Consider the following 16,970-nt stretch of genomic DNA (forward strand, 5'->3'; position numbering starts at 1 on the left):
GTCTCCTGCCCCCCCCCCGGCTCCCTTCACCCATCCCACCATCCTTCCCTCCCTCCCTGCTCCCTCTCCTTCCTCCTCCTCCTCCTCCCAACCCAAAGACGTAGCCCTGCCCTCTTCCCCTCCCCCCTCACTGACTCCTAACACTACTGACCATGTAACGCCAGGCTCCGGAGGTGTAGCCAGTCCAGCAGGGCCCACCCCCTCTGCTCCCCGAGACGTCGTGGCTTCACTGGTTTCCACCCGCTTCATCAAGCTGACCTGGCGCCCCCCAGCTGAACCGCATGGAGACGAGTTAACCTACTCTGTTTTCTACAGCCAGGAGGGCACGAGCAGGTAGTACACACACTATGCTGTAGTACTGCCTGGAGGGTACAAATACACACATTACTACTGGCATCAGCAAGGCACTAATACCCAACCATGCCTGTGCAGGAGTCTAAGACCACTTCGAGAGTATCTAATTAATGCAGTTAGAGCTCTTATCATGGCAGTAAGTGTTCATTAATTAAAAACAAACTTCCTTCCCTAAAGGATTACCTTTTCTAATTTTGAAGTATAAACAAACAAAAAAAAAAATCAGTTCAAACACTGTTATTTCATTTTTTCAAGTAGCCCTGTGATAAATTCTTCCCAGCTTCTTGTGTGGAGGATTTACTGTACATGACTGAGAAGGAAATTCAAGAAGCTGAGATTTATTTTTTTCTGCAACTGGTCTTTAGCGTTTTGGCCACTTTTTGTGTTTCCACTGTAAAACATCTTTAAGCAAGTTTCAGAAATGGCCTTAAACAGAAGTGATTTAGCATGTGCTTGATGTGTAAATGCAAACGTTGCTGTACTGTATGAGGAAATGGATAGTACTCACACCGCGCACACAAATCAGCGCAGTTAAGCACTCATTACTTTGTCTGAAACCAACTGACAGATGAGTGCTAACATGCTCATCTTTAGTCAATTTGTTGACTAACTGATAAGCTGATTGACTAGAAAATTAGTTCATTTGAGACATTTAAAAAGCTAAAATGCCAAATGCTTCCACCTCCTTCAATGTGTAGTTCTACTAATTTCCTGTTTTCAATCACTGCAAATTGCAAACATTTGAGATGTTAAATGGACAAAGCAATTTGAGTACGTCACCTTGAGTTCTTGGAAAACATTTTTTTCCTCATTTCATGACCTTTTAATCACTAAATGTGATGACTAAATGTACAAGCATGTACTGTATAATTTAACTGTCTGCCAGTCCTACAGTTCATTAAGTATCCAACAATTATACCACTGGAAATGTTCCCTAAATTTGACTCTAACCAACCTAAATTCAGCAAATATGACACTCTGAAATCCTTAAATGTTGTGTTGCTTGACCGTGTTTGTCCACACCAGGGAGCGAGTAGTGAATACCAGCCGTCCAGGGGAGATGCAGGTCACCATCCAGAATCTCATGCCAGACACCAAATATCGCTTCAGGGTTGTGGCCCACAACAGCAACGGGCAGGGAGAGAGCTCTACAGCGCTCAAAGTGGCCACCCAGGCTGAAGGTAAAGGCACACACACACACGCACACATACACTCACAAACGTTCATTTATATGTACACAGTAAACAGGACGCACAAACATAAAAGCGAACTCCAGCCAGTTTGTTGGAAATGTGCTCACACTGGCACACTGAGGCAAACAGGATGCATTCAAAAGGAGCGCACAAATGTGCAAATAAACATTCACACAAACAAATATTCACTCGCATACAGCATACGCTCACTTCAAACAGACACCCCCCCCCCAAACACACACACACACACACGCTAACACTCATAGAGGACGCTATTTAGTGCTGTGCTTTAAGTCAGACCACCCAACAGCAGACCAGAGAGAGGCAGCGTTTTCTTGTAAGCCACTTCTTGTTTACTCCCCAACATGTAGTATAAGCCCTCTGTGTGTGTTTCGTGTGTGTGTTCGCTGCTTTAAGCCGTGCCTACTTGAGTGAGGAATGTTTGACATTAGTATTCCAGATTTTTTTTTCTTTAACATAATTCCCTCATCCAGTCTGTACAGAGATGCTATACAGAAGCTCATTACAATATTTTGACTGAAAGACACATAAGAATCATCGAGAGGAGATGGGGCCAAGTGCTTTCTCTTTGTGTTTGGGTGTGCAAGCTCCCCATGGCTGCTCCTCCAAATCTCTCGGTGTCACCCGTATTTGAAAGTGCTGTGAAGGGGATTTCCCACTGCACACTGTCAGGGTGGATGTCCCTCACCTCTTGGCTCAGCTACAGCTCCGTCACTGTCGTTTTCTAGGTCAGCTGCTGTTTCTCTAACCGTGTCCTTGGTTTGAGGGCAGACAGAACAACACACACACGCACACAAATACACACACACACTACACCTTAATGCCTGCCAGCAGGAGCCGAGCCACCCATGGGGATAGCAGTGAGGGCGGACTGTACCTGTGCAGTATATCTCTGTCGTGTGTGTGCACTTTTAGTGTAAGAACATGCTATGAATTGGAGCTTAAACTGTTGACCTGCATCTGAGTGCCGGGTGTGTGCATACACGGCTGACCCGTATCACTTCTCCTCAGAGAGAGGGCTTAATACACCTGGAGACGCACACACACACGCACAACTCAGGAAACACACACCTCTAACATCCGTCCACACTGACAAATGGGAGCTTCTCTGTTCTGTCAGGGACACCTGCAGCTAAAGCTCAAAAGATATGTGCAGCACAGACATATATCTGTGTCTGACAGCCAGCACTTTAACCTCCTAGTCTCCGTTTCATTTTAAATCCAATGTGGCACAGTACAGAGACAACAGGAAATGTCACTGTCCATTTATGCAACTGACACAGGGAGTTCTCTGTACAGCGCAGTCACAAATTATTAGGGCAATGATACATATTTTATTACGTTGGCTCTGACCTCCAGCATAATATGAAATGAAATGTTTACTTAGAGGTTAAATTGCTGGCTGCCAGCTTGAATTTGAGTGTGTTTACATTTGCATCAGATGAACAGTGTAGGAGGAATTATGGCCCTATTTCTCCATAGTCTAGTCTCCAGGCGTGAAAGGGACATAAAGTAGTCGGACAAGCTCGCATAAATTCATAAATTCATATATATATATATATATACACAGTAATGTATGCTTAGGTTCTCATTTGTTAAGTTTTTATAAGCTGTTAGATAATTTTCACTCCAAACAAAGTACCATTGGGGCTACTTGTGTTTATGTAAGCATTTAATTTAAGATATACCCTATTGCTAAACATACTAGATGGACGTATCTGCCCTTCTGTGCTTATCTTACCAAAATAGAGCTGTCTAGCAGCCATAGTATAAAGCTGATACACAGCTACACAGTAATACACTCTCTGTCTAATCCTGCCCGCTATCTTGACTAGCCAGACACAATGAAATAAACTGTCAACCACGCTGAATATAAGCTAGAGGCAGATGCTGGAGGAATGCAAGATGCACATTGACGTTTTTATCGTGAAACACCTACAGTTTGTTTGTCATGAGGATAACAAGTAAGTCAAGATGGCCGGCAGCCCAGTCCAGAGGGGACAGATTGGTCTCCCGAGAGCTGCGGCGAGTGATCTGACCTCTTGCTAACATAAGGAAATGTGGCTTTGAAGTAGCCGAATTGTTTGGCAGGAATCACTGGACGTTACTTAACTGAATTCTTTTCTTCTAGTTGCAACAAAATGCATGAAAAGTGGTCAGATTTAAAGGTTTTCTAAATTCTCTTCCGCTTCGTGTTTTTCATCAGTCCAAGTGCCCGGCCCTGCTCCGAACCTGCTGGCTGTGTCGAACTCGCCCACCTCCGTCTCTCTGAGCTGGGACAAGCCTCTCACCGGCAACGGAGAGATCCTCACCTACAAGTTGTACTACACAGACAAAAGCGTCGGCAACGAAGAGGTAGGATGTCGCTGTAGGATGTCTCCAGTCTCTCAGCTTTATTCATATATTAATAGAAAAATTCCCAAAGTAGATTATCTGACGTCACTTGTTTCAGGTATTGGAGTTGCTCAAGTTTTTTTTCCTAATCTCACCAACATGACCCGATCATCATTTTTTTAATCTTTATCTTTAGTTGTAGATCAGCTTTTAAATTAAAACAACAGATTTAAAAACAAAATAATAAAAAGTAAAAACTCAGCTGGATGAAAACAAAGAGAAAAGGTATCCAGTGAAATGAAATAAATGGATAGTAACATCTGGAAACGCTTTCAAAATAATGTTCTTCTTTTTTTTTTTTTTTAAATTTGATACTGACGCTGCTGTCAAACATACTTCCTGTATTACAATGTTTTGTTGTGTGTTTTGCCTCCATTCTATTGACAGTGACATATTTAATTCTCTTGAAATAAATGTAAAAGTTGGACAGAAACATATTGTTGATGTCCTTGTTTCAGCGCTCACTTTGCAGTTTGAAAGGAGAAGTGCTGTGTGTGGCTGACGCTTGATTTTGCAGGGTCCATTAGATTAAAAAAAGTGTATGACTGCATTCTCTAATGTAAATTGTGATGAGGGAAGAAGATCCTAGTCATTTGCCAAAAGACTCTTTGGCCGCACTCTTGGTCACACATCTCACACAAAAACACATATTGTGTGAAAAGGAAGCAGATATGATTCACCCAGTTCTTCCCTGCTGGTCTAACTCTGTAACAAGAGTGAAAGCTAGCTGCTTAGATATTGAGTCAGCCCCAGCAGTAGCAGTGTGCAAGCCAGTGAGGCATTAAAAACCCTTTAATATGATAATGGATGAAACGTCAGCCAGCGCACTGAGTAATGATGCCTCAGCTCCCCGGAGAAGAGAGCCAGAGATGAGGTGGAAAACGGGGAAGATGAAGAGAAGGATGAAAAGAGAAAGAAGAAGTGGAGGAAAGGGACAGAACAGAGATGAAGTTAGAGAGAGACACAGTGCAGAAGGGACATGAAATATTAAATGACGGGAGAAAGTCGGGGACAGCATATGATGCCTCTTGAAGGGTGATGTGGTCACAGGCCGTCATCTGACCGGAGTTCAGAAGTTGTGATTGGACGGCTCTGGAAGCACGATTAGATTCACGTTAGATTCGCAAAATTGCCTCTTTTTAGTCAAAATGTCACAAGCATAGAGCTGAATGCAAATTGGGCACGGGCCAGCGTGCCCAATTTGTAAAGCAAAAAGTCGTAATCACAGAAGGCATAATTTGTTTCTCAGTGGAAGATGACATTTTTATTCAGAATTACCAACTGAAATGTTAGTGTGATGAAATGATGAAAGCAGGCATCACATTTTGTATCATCACAACATATGAGAGATTGCTTGTGTTTTAAATCTATTGGAAGTTCTTATTTACAGCCTTCTACTTCCATTATTAAACTTGAATGCTAAAATAGCAGCTTTTTTGCGGTTATCAAACACGCTGTCAGCAGTGAAATACTCACAAATTAGTTTGATCTTATTTTGCAGGTATTGATGGTAGTGAAAACATTTACCTTATTTATATATCATATATTCCATTTTCATGTTGTTTTTGCATAATGAATTGTCACTTATTGATGAGAAGGTGAAAATATGATACATTTTGCTTTATCTGATGTTTCTTAGACGTTTGAGTTGAAGACAATAATAGGTGTTTGTAGTCACACAATCCTGTTTTTAGAGTTGAAAGAGACTGGCTTGTAAATGTTTCTCTTCCTTCCTCCCTCTCTTTCAGGACATTGATATAGATGCTCAGTCCTACACCATGACTGGGCTGAAGAAGAACACAGAATACAGTTTCCGTGTGGTGGCCAACAACAAGCACGGTCCAGGTGTCTCCACTGAGGACATCACTGTTCGTACCCTGTCTGATGGTCAGTTGGTTTAATGAAGAGATCTGCCAAGATTTGCTTTTGGCTTGTGACGTTATTGACTAATTGTCATTAATTGTCTATTTGCACCCAGGTGAAAATAGTCACATGGAAACAAACCACGTTAACCACGTGTTAGAAAGCCTTTCTGCCAGTTCTTCTCCCATGTAATTTAATGAAGTGGTCCAACAAAACTTGAGTGTAAATAGCCACATTGGCTATCTGCCTCAGGTGCAAATAGCATTTTTAGCTACGGACACCTGGGTGGTTGTTTCTGCCATATATTGCTATATGCTATATATGTTCTATTACTATAGACAACAAGGTGTAAATAGCTACATTGACTATCCACCCTGGGTGCAAAAAGCATCGTTGGCTACGGACACCTGGGTGCAAATAGCATCTGCCTTAACTGACTAATTGTTTTAGCTCTCTTAGCGCATGTCTCTGTGTCCTGTTTTGCTGTAGACTGAAAAAAATGGTCTGTTTTCTTTCGTTTCACAGTACCAAGCGGCCCTCCTCAAAACCTCACTCTGGAGGTCCAGAACTCAAAGGTAAGCCCTAATTGCTTTAACTGAACAGGATGCCACAGTTTGGAGAACCTGTAACTGATCAGGATTTCTCTGTCATGAGAAACTAAAGGCATCCATGTTTGTTGCGCACAGTTTCTCAGGTGCAACATAGAAACAACAAATGCAACTAAACTCACTGACTCGTGTACAGTGTATGTAGCCGCTTCACCAAATACACAAACTCACACAGACGAACAGCTGAACAGATCCACAGCCTGCAAGCCAGGACACTGCTGTTTCTCTATGTGATTAGCTACGTCAGAGGCCTGTTGCCCCAGCTGGTTAAGAGGGTGTGTGAACCTTCATCGATCCACTCATCGCCAGGAGACTTGCCTGTCAGAAGGTTTTAGCCTCTGTATAACTCTCCATCTGCACAGGATCTGGCAAAGAAGCCCGAAGCTCAAATCTAAAATGGATGCGAAAAAAATATTATCCTGGAAGATATTGGCATGCCAGAAATGATCCCCAGGTAGTTAAGGTATCGGTCAAAGAATCTGAGGAAGGATTGATTGGGTGGTTTACAGGTCAAAAGAAGTGTAGACATCCAGCTGAAAACCAGGTTAAAAATGTTCTGAAAAGTACGATTTTTTGGATGGCAGCTTCCGTATAAGTGTTGGATCAGCAGATTGTAAATATTTCAACAAGTTCTGCTTTATAGTTGAACACTCATTTGAAATTCAACTAGAAATTCAACCAAATTAGCCCAATTATCACAGATGTCTAGCTGTCTTTTGATCTTTAAATTGTCAAATCAGTGTTTATTGAGACACTATGTACAAAGCTACCCTTGTAACAGCCATCTCACCATGTGGGTTAGCATGTTTTTTAGCTGACAGGGTAAGTGAGAACGTGAGATTTCTTTTATCGCGATTGAATTTCTCTTTGGATGAGAGATAACTATCAAATTTCTCACAGCCAGGCGGCAACTCCTGGTGTCTCACACTCTTTTTTAAGTGTTGTTGTCAAATCAGATTTATTACAGTTATAAATACTGTGTTTTCTTGCATGATCCTCTTGATAAAATAAGGCTGCCGAGGTGGATGCAGGCTACGAAACAGGCTTCTGATTAAACAGGAAACTGGCCTCGGCTGCCTGTCTTTTCAGCCATTTGATCTTCAAAAAGAGAGCTGTAGGCGTATTTATTGTATATTTCCACCCGGATGATGGATTACATTTTTTTTTTTTTACAAAAGATGTTTCTCACTCATGACACGTGAGAAAGCAAGTGCAAACAGAGAGCACCAGAGAAAGAAGAAGATACGGAAAACCTCAGGATGCCTGCAGACTATGAAAACAGCAGCCGGCATTTTTAGCCCTTTGCTGGTCGATGCCGAGTGAGAGAGAACTGTCAAAGCTGACTAGAAGAAAAAAACTGATACAAAATCCTATCACACACTCCCAGCTTGAGTGAGAACTGGCCACCCATGCTGAGGGATACTCAGCAGAGATTTGATAAGAGGGGGGAAAAAAAACCCTCATGCTAATGTTAAGAGTAAAATAAAGACGGCTCACTCGGTGGAAAGGGCAGGAATGATTTCTGAATGGATAGTTTACATCCAGCCATCCCCAGTTAGAGCCACACAAACCTATTTAAAACTGCAAAACAAACATCTGGAGTTCTTTATTTCTTTTTTTTTTTTCAACTTTATGTTTATTGAGCAACATTTTCATACATATCACACGTTTCAGATGTTACACAATCTCTTTTTCCCTTTTATATTTTGCTTTTAAAAAAGAAAAGGAAACAATAGTAGTAGTGAATAAAAACAACAAGATGTAAAATAAGCCATTCTTTTCTACAAACAGCCAGTTCATGTTTAGAATCTGTTTGGTTACCCAATAAAAGACAAACAAAAAACAAACAAAAAGACCACAATTAAGTGAACAAGCCCGACGGGCTATAAAAGATAGTATACGCACCAAAGTTAACATAGGACAACAGCAGCCGCGGATTCCCATCTAATCTCCAGCGAATCACCTGGCATGCAAATTGATAAGATATAGGTTTTTCCTTTTCTTTTTTTTTCCCCCACACTTGCTCATCACCAATCGTCCCCCACCACTTCCAACCAAGGCGCCCATCGGTCTGTAAATTGTGCATTTTGTAATCTCAACATATATGTTATCTTTTCCATTGTAAAAATTCTTTTAACTACTGTCTGAAATGTGAGTAATTTTGGAGGGTCTTTTTTAAGCCAGTTCAGGGTTATTGCCTTCTTGGCTGCTGCAAAAAATATATGCAGCAGGTATATCTTTTTCCTACTCAACCCTGCTTCAGGGATGACCCCAAGGATGGTCAGTAGTGGGTCCCTGGGTAGAGAAAAAACAAATACTTTGTCCAATAAGTCTAATATCTCACACCAAAAGTTGTCCAATAGGGGGCATTTCCAAAATATATGTGTGTGGTCTGCAGACACCTCCCCACACTCTCTCCAACATTCACTTGTTCGATTGGGGTCTATTTTGGCCAAGATTCGAGGGCCTCTGAAGAATCTATGGACTATTTTCCACTGGAACTCTCTCCATAGGTTTGCGTTAGTGACTTTGTGCATTTCGAGTTCTTTATTTCTAAACATTATTAAAATTAGTCTTCTATTTAATTTTTTTCTGTCTCTGTTGTCATTGGGTTTAATTCTGAATGTAAACAGCCATTAAGTCAATAATTTATAGATACAAAGCATTTATGCAATTAGCCGATGTGATGTGCCCAGTCAAATGGAACTGGAAAGAAAACTAATTAACATGCATTTCATATTCAGTCCCCTTTTTGGGTCTTGTCAAGCAGAACCTCCCATTTTTTTACCTGCAAGAAAACTTGAAAGTCATGGTTTTGTGATCTTATTTTTCCTTTTGGCATCTGGCTTCCCACTTCCCCTTGTGATTTGCCAAAAAGTCAATTAAACAGGTTTTCATGATTAGGGAAAAGAAAGGAGAAAAAGCAACACACATAGCAAGTTACCGCTGATAGTGTAATAAGAAAAATGGAAATAATTGAACACACTTAACACAAATTTAATTTGTGCAATTCCCTCAACTCAGCTGGGGAGGAGCGTGTGTGTGCCCTGTACATGTATTCACGCTTTTGTGCTTCAGTGTGACAGTGGGGAAGCGTTAATTAACTCTTCTCCCACGCTGAGCTACCCCCAACCTATCTCTTTAAACACACACACAAAAACTCGGATGCATGAATCCCACAACAGAGCAGCGTAGACCCGCCAGCAAAAATCCTGCATTCGTCTCTGTGTCTCAGTGTCTCGGCAGGGTTAGTCTGACCACACGCGCACACACACACCCACCCACACACCCCTCTCATCAGGACACCTCCTTCTATTATTAATCTGTTTATTTCTTCCTAACGCATCAGTCTGCACTGTGTCACCCACGCTCAGAGGGGTGTTTGTTTTTGTGGGGCCCTCCCATTTGCACCACTGTCAGTTGGATGGGAGGGACAGGTAAGACAGCGTCTCTACCAAACAGAACAGTAAACCCTGCAGAGTTGCGTTCACACAACTTGCCGACGCCAAGGTTTGTGGGAAAGTGTGATGCTACCTGCTAAACCACGAGGTCACCTTAACAGCTGCAGGCCCAAAAGCAGATGGTCCCGCATGTGCCAAACGTTACGCTTTGTCTCATCTGACTCTTGTCCTGATTTTCACCCCTCAGAGCATCATGCTCCGCTGGCAGCCCCCTCCCCTTAACGCCCAGAACGGGGAGATCACGGGCTACAAGATCCGATACCGGAAAGGATCCCGGAGGAGCGAGGCGGCCGAGACCACCGGAGGCACCCAGCTCAGCAAGCTCATTGATGGTAATGGACTGTGATCTAGCAGTTAGCACAACTTCAATGACCAATGTCCAACTAAATCTGCTGTGTGATGATGTCATGAAATGTTCACTATGTCCATGAATAATTTGGTGAGAGAGAGTTAGCTTTGTTGTCTTCCATTGCAGTTTCTCAGAAAGACTTTTCCAATGATCTCCTGAAGGTGGGTGTGAATGTGGTGCAGTTATTAGTGTATGAGTGGATGGAGAGAAGCTATAGAGCTTTAGTGTTCAGTCTTAGCATTGTTCCCCCCACGTTGTGTGTTGATCTAGATCCAGCAGAGGATGGACCGCAGTTCACACATGGAATTCAAACACATTTTAAATGCATCTCGAAGTCAACATTTGTGGTTGAATTTCATTTTGCTTCTCATATTTGGTTTTGTCTGTGGGTAAAGTTTGACTCCCTGTGATAGACTGTGGACCTCAAACAATATGAGCTGGGATAGGCTCCAGCTTCTTGCAAGCTTGCATGGGATAAGTGGGTTGAAAGACGATAGTTTGAAGTTATAGATGGTAAACCTTGATTGCTGCCAGAAAGAACAGAAAACATTCATAATATATTCAACATATGGCTGCACAAAAGAATATCGTCACCGTTTGCACACAGGAGGGCTCATTGCAAAAATACAAGTAGCAAAGCAGAGAAATGCAGAGGAGGGGAGTGTGTTATGGAGGCGGCTTCTTCATAAAAGCATACTGAAAAGTTAAACAGGCAATCCTAGTATTGCTGGGGACATCCTGACATTTACACTACACTACGAATGCAGACAAAGGCATCCCAGACTTCCTCTAAATGTGGCCTGCGTGACTGCCTCCCGCTGTGTCCTCAATATGTCTTTGGGTGTGTTCACACTTCAGTTTAGAGCTGTCCACTTGGTTCACTTTCAAGTGAACAGGGTGATAGAAATGGTGACGTCAAATAGTAATTTGCGCCCTCGACTCAAAACACAGCTTGTCTACTGAAGCATTACATTGTGAGACCACGGACAGTCTCCAACTCGTCTGTAAAAGATTTTATTTTGATATGACTGTTGAATATGATTTTTAAGATGACAGATGATTTTAAAGATTTTCTTTATTGTTAGGGAACAAAAAAACTCCACTGTTCCCTTTCGATGCCTTAGATGAATCCAGATTAATCAACAATTAAAGCTTTCATGCTATCAGGCTCCCATTTCATCTGTCTCATATTTCTGACATGCTACAATATTTAAAACCTTGATCTTGAGATTGAAAACACGTGTGAGTTGTTGTTTGGAGTTAGTCTGGCTGTACTTATTTAATCAACATCTAGATTTCATCTGAATACTCTTGAGGTGGAGTTACATGCCTTACTGTACCCTAACATTACCCGCCGCTACCACCAAAATATGCACAATATCACCACACAGACACACAGCAATGGTGATTAATATTAGATGTTGTCTCAGCAACTTTCAAGTGGCCCGGCCTCACGCTGTGTGCTGCATCAAAGAGAATATACACTTAAAAGTTGATTTTTTTAGAACATTCTGGGGGGTGAAACAGAGGAATGTTTGTTGGTTCAAAAGCGTTTAGAAGGAGATGTTGTAGCCTCGGAGGCACGGATGGTTAGGCAGTCTTCAGAAGCTACCCCCAAGGGCGGCCCAGAATAGGGGGTACAGAGAGAAAAGACTACAGGATTAGCATGTAGTGTGCAAATGGGACAATATGACAATGATGAAATTTTTTTTTTCTTTTTTACAGCAAATTAATACAGCTACACATCATTTGTCAGCAGGCATTCCCCTCTTTTCTGAATAGCAAATCTGGCACCCAGCAGTGAAACGGCTCTTTCTGAAGGAGCCATAGCTTTTAAAATATGAACGAATCCAGACTCCAAAAGTTTTCTTTCAACTCTTTTTTAGCTCCTTAGTGTTTTACTTTCTGTGCTAGCCGCTGCTGCCCAACTCTTCTAAACGGCAGATACATTTTTACCAAGGGTGAAAAATAAATCTGAACCGCTTCCATGACATCGAGTGGAAAAGAGAGTTAATTGCACCACAGAAAACTCGATCCTTCTCTATGGAGATTTATAGATTTTCACCTTAAATAGTGCACGGAGGTGTAAGGCATATGTTTAAAATATTTGTGCTTACAAAATATTTATTGTGTCTGTGACTCGCAACCCAACTTAACCAGCCAAGTGGAGAGAACCTGTAAATTTTAAAATAAATTCAGGCCTGAGAAAGACTGGGAAGTAATAATGAAAGAATTTTTTTAATTGCTGCTTGAGATTCAGTCTAGCCACAACTCTAAATAGCCAAGCTTTGAATCTTAACCTGCTTGTGTTGCCTGTCCAGGTCTGGAGCGTGGGACAGAGTACTCCTTCCGGGTGTCGGCCATGACGGTGAACGGCACGGGACCGGCCACTGACTGGACCACGGCAGAGACGTTCGAGAGCGACCTGGATGGTAAAAACACCTGCCTTTATACAGACTATAAACCAGATTATGTTTCCACTGTTTTTACTGCTAAGTGATTCGTCTTTTTCAGCATTTAATCAGCTGATCGTCGACTGGAAGTGAAGAACTCAGCTAAAGTTTTTATTCCTGCATTTCCCTCACCAGAATCACGTGTACCAGACCAGCCCAGCTCTCTGCATGTCCGCCCACTCATCAATAGTATCGTGGTGAGCTGGACGCCGCCAGAGAACCAGGACATTGTGGTGCGCGGTTACACCATCGGCTATGGCATCGGCAGTCCCCACGCTCAGACCATCAAAGTGGACTACAAGCAGCGCTACTACACTATTGAGAACCTCGGTAAGAACAAACCACTCGTGGGGATTCATTTTGTTTGCCTCTGTTTGGATGCGTGAGTTCTGGTTTTTTTTTCTTTTTCATCACACATAATTACATTGGAGGATCTTAGTTCTGTCAAATTCCACTAGGCAGTTATTGATATGACCTGTGGGACTAATTTGAATCTACATTTAAAACATTACAGTTTTCTTACTTATCAATATAAATGTGATTTAACTTGGCACTTTATACACTACTCTAATGAAGTTATTATACAGTTATAAAAACATTTTAATTACTAATCAGCAAACATACACAGACGGACACGCAAACACTATGAAGCGATTCATCTGTAGGTCATAGTGAGTATTTAGAGAATTAATGAGATCTTCTCCACCACAGGCCTTAGCCACTAATTACACAGATTGGCCTAATGGGGACACAGTAATTAAAGGCCATAATGTTTGAATAAGGCAGATTTGTTTTGGTGATTCTCACACTTGCTGTCATCAAACCAAAGAAAATAGAAAGTTTCAACGACTGAAATATTCTGTTCGGTTCTGCTTTTGCACGAGTGCCATTTTTCTGCATAGGGTCAGTCCAGCCCTTGAGAAAATGGCACAAATTGTCTTCAGATGAAACAGTTTCTTAATAAAACTCAAGGAAGCAGCTTATTTCAGTAAGAAGCGTGATCCCGCTCTGTTGAAAAGCTAGACACGCGATCACGGATTTTGTTCTACAGAAAAATCCATTTTTGTCCTACTGTGTCCATTACATCGCTTACATTCTGTCATTGGTTTTTATCAATGTCATAATTAATCGCCATCAGCAATGCACTAGTAATCAAAGGCTCGGGAAGGGGTCTGGAAGTGGATTATGAGTCAAAGAAATAATCTTAGGAAATGGGGAGATTTAGAAGAGAAATTGTTGCAAAATATCTATATATGCATAATTGAAGCTTTCATTACAATCACAGTAAGAGAGATGATTGTATTCAAATACTCTCTCTGGCTAATATTGCAATTATGAGTCAAGAGTCTCGAGAGTTTTGGCTTGATTAGATGGCTGCATCAATTTATCTCGCTCTTCTCATCTCGCTCGCTGCTCTCTGTCTTTATCTCACAGACCCCAGCTCCCACTATGTGATCACACTGAAGGCCTTCAATAATGTGGGTGAGGGGATTCCTGTGTATGAGAGCGCCATCACCAGACCACAGTCAGGTATGTAGTAACATCCAAATCAACACATCCATCCGTTGACCTGCTTACCTGGAAATACAGTGTCTCTCTTCCATTTTGATACACTGCAAAACAAGGATGCAGTCATTTCAATTATATTCTCCATATATGGAAAAACAAATCTCATTAACTGTGTTTCCGTTAGCTCATACACAACAGAAACCACATACAGTATTATGGGATATTCAGTACTCACGTTGTAAAGATGTAGTTACCCACCCAAATAAAAAAGACTTCGACTGACATTTATCTTTGCCCTGTCTATCCTGAGATCAATATCAGACAGATTGTGTCTGGACTCCAAATTACCGCAGAGATCACGTGTCATCGGGGTCTTTCACTGCTCTAATTAACTCTCTTCTTCAAGTCTCTTTTCAAATCTCTGACCCCCTAGATTACCACCTTCTCCTGATATTAGATTACTGAGGACAAGCTCCTCATATATTAATGGAGCAGATATCCTAATGAGAAAGTACAGCCAGAAATATTATTGGAGGACAAACTGGGTTCAGAAGGGCAGATTAGTGCGCATCAAATCCTGTATTTGAACCAGATGCAGGATAGTAGATTCAGGAAAGGAAAAGCAGAGATGCAGAGATGTTGAATCGTAGCTGCTGAACTTTATTACAGAAGCAACATTTCAATCCTTCAGGGTCTTCATCAGGCAAAGGAATGTTTTATGTGCCTCAATGCAGACACCGACTGATAACAGCGGCACAGACAATATTTTTGCCCAAGATTGCACGACAGTTCTGCCAATGGCACAGTATGTTTGAGGTGATTTAGACACTGTCCACCAGAGAGCAATGACAAGTTTATTTTTCAGTTGCAAAATGTACAACTTTAATATCAAAAATGTCTGTTGATGTTATGTAAGGTGAAGGGTACTGGGTTTTTCTTTTTAAAGCAGTTTTTTTTAAATTACATTTTTCCCAAACACGTAGGAGACACAACGTGACGCATAGCACTTACATAACAAGAGAAACAAAATGAAATGGTGACATGGATTCAGCTCCTGTCTAATGTTCCCAGTTCCGTCATTTGCACACAGGGTTGTTGTCCATTTCGGTCCAAATTACATTTGTACTATATTTGTTTAATATCAGTATTGGCCTCAAAATTCTAGTAGTCAGTCAGTCGGGCTCTGTGACACAGCCATCTTTGCCATCTCTGTGCAGTAGAATGAAACAGCTTTGTTGTATTTGTCGAGAAAATATGGACAATCCAGCTCAGTTTCCACCCACACGATCCATAATTCTTTAAGCCTCAGATCACAACCCTGTTAACAATTAGATATAGAACTTAAGTCCCGATCCAGTGTGCTTCAAAGTGTGAAACACTGCCAGTTAGACTGCATTAGAGAGGGGTTCACACAGTTTATGTGACAGTGTCAGAAGACAACCAGCCCATGCTCCCCGGGGTGTCGCAGAATGTGGGCTGCACCCGCCTCCTCTCCCATCCAGCCTCCCACCTCCCCGCTCAGCCTTGATCACTCCAGTTTGTCTCCGCCGCAGCACTACTGCACCGCCGATCTTGAGAGGGGTGGGATGCTGGATGACATGAATCATGTCAACATGCTTCAAGGGGGGGTGGCAGTCTAAGTGTGCACATACACCCGCGCACTGTCATACTGTACACTTCTCTCTCTGAAACTCTCTCTTCCTCACATCCTCTCTCACACACACACACACACACACACACACACGCTGCACACATGCAGACCCCCTGTTGTGACTTTGGCAACCCTTCGTCAGATCCAAAAGTTTCCTCTCAAAGCAGAACCAAAGCCCACCACCATCGTCTGCTGCTGAATCCTCGGGGGCGCGTTCCCTTCCTGCCAGTTTGTTCAAGTCGGGATTAAAAAGACGAGCTGACCTACATAGTACTTTTACTTTTGAAAAAAAAAAAAAAAACTGAGGAAAAACTTGGTGAACTTAGGTTGAGAAAGTGCTAGGTTGAATATGTTAAAATACTCTGATGTCTTAACTGATATTCAGGAAATGAAGGATTTTACACTGATCTGTAAAATGTCACAAAGGCAACTCAGCGACTTTGTTGCAGTGTATTCTGCTTGTTAATACCGGAGACTGTATTATTCCAAGCTGCGTAAAGAAATGCAGCTTGTATGCCACTCCAAAAACCTCAGTGCCTTTCCACAACCACATGAATCCTTGGATCTCCATCATGCACGTAAACGCACACACACAGACACTCTGACTCAGTCTTGGGAATATAATGAGGGCAGCTCTGTACAAAGAGGTGTCAAATAGAGCGAGGAGGAGAGGAGAGGAGAGCACCCACAAGTGATTGAGGAGGAATGTCATCGCGGGTGACTGACCAGAGCTTTTTCTTTCATTGCATCCAAACTGAGGACAGAAGCAGCCGCAGTGAAAGCAGTGGCAGCGGTGGCCAGGAGGCCATCTTGAAGCGTTTCTCCTTCAGTTTGCTGCCCAGAAGCTGTTTCCCTCTCATCGACACAGAGACACACAAACATACACACTGGGTTTTATGGGGTGTAATGGGCAGGCACCATACACACAAATACAGTCAAGTGTTCTTCGTACAAGCACATACACACAGTAGCTCTTACAAAAACAGCGAGTTAAGCAACAGGTTGTTGCTATGTAACATAGTAAATACCATTTATGGTATTCAAATGCTGGACTGGGCTTTGTATGGAGCCCTTAAAAGTGAATACCACTAAATGAACAGATGGATATGATATA

At 42.1% G+C, this 16,970-nt stretch overlaps 1 protein-coding gene across 13 annotated transcripts in view; it reads left to right on the forward strand.

Annotated features, from left to right (window-relative positions):
* The window catches only part of neo1a (neogenin 1a), a 155,060-nt gene that overhangs the window by 122,239 nt on the left and 15,851 nt on the right, over positions 1-16,970 (forward strand). For 12 of the 13 annotated variants that reach the window (XM_087179415.1, XM_023426697.2, XM_023426701.2 and 9 more), the window contains exons 8-16: positions 99-333; positions 1,381-1,535; positions 3,775-3,923; positions 5,711-5,849; positions 6,351-6,400; positions 10,082-10,226; positions 12,565-12,675; positions 12,832-13,026; positions 14,131-14,226. In XM_087179415.1, the coding sequence (XP_087035541.1) occupies positions 99-333; positions 1,381-1,535; positions 3,775-3,923; positions 5,711-5,849; positions 6,351-6,400; positions 10,082-10,226; positions 12,565-12,675; positions 12,832-13,026; positions 14,131-14,226 (1,275 nt within the window). The remainder of the gene's footprint in view (positions 1-98; positions 334-1,380; positions 1,536-3,774; positions 3,924-5,710; positions 5,850-6,350; positions 6,401-10,081; positions 10,227-12,564; positions 12,676-12,831; positions 13,027-14,130; positions 14,227-16,970) is intronic. The other variant, XM_023426702.2, reaches the window with a different exon arrangement.

This window comes from Seriola lalandi, unplaced genomic scaffold (assembly GCF_002814215.2).
Source record: "Seriola lalandi dorsalis isolate HSWRI2012SDOR001 ecotype SW California unplaced genomic scaffold, Sedor1 jcf7180002054835, whole genome shotgun sequence".
NCBI lineage: Eukaryota > Metazoa > Chordata > Actinopteri > Carangiformes > Carangidae > Seriola > Seriola lalandi.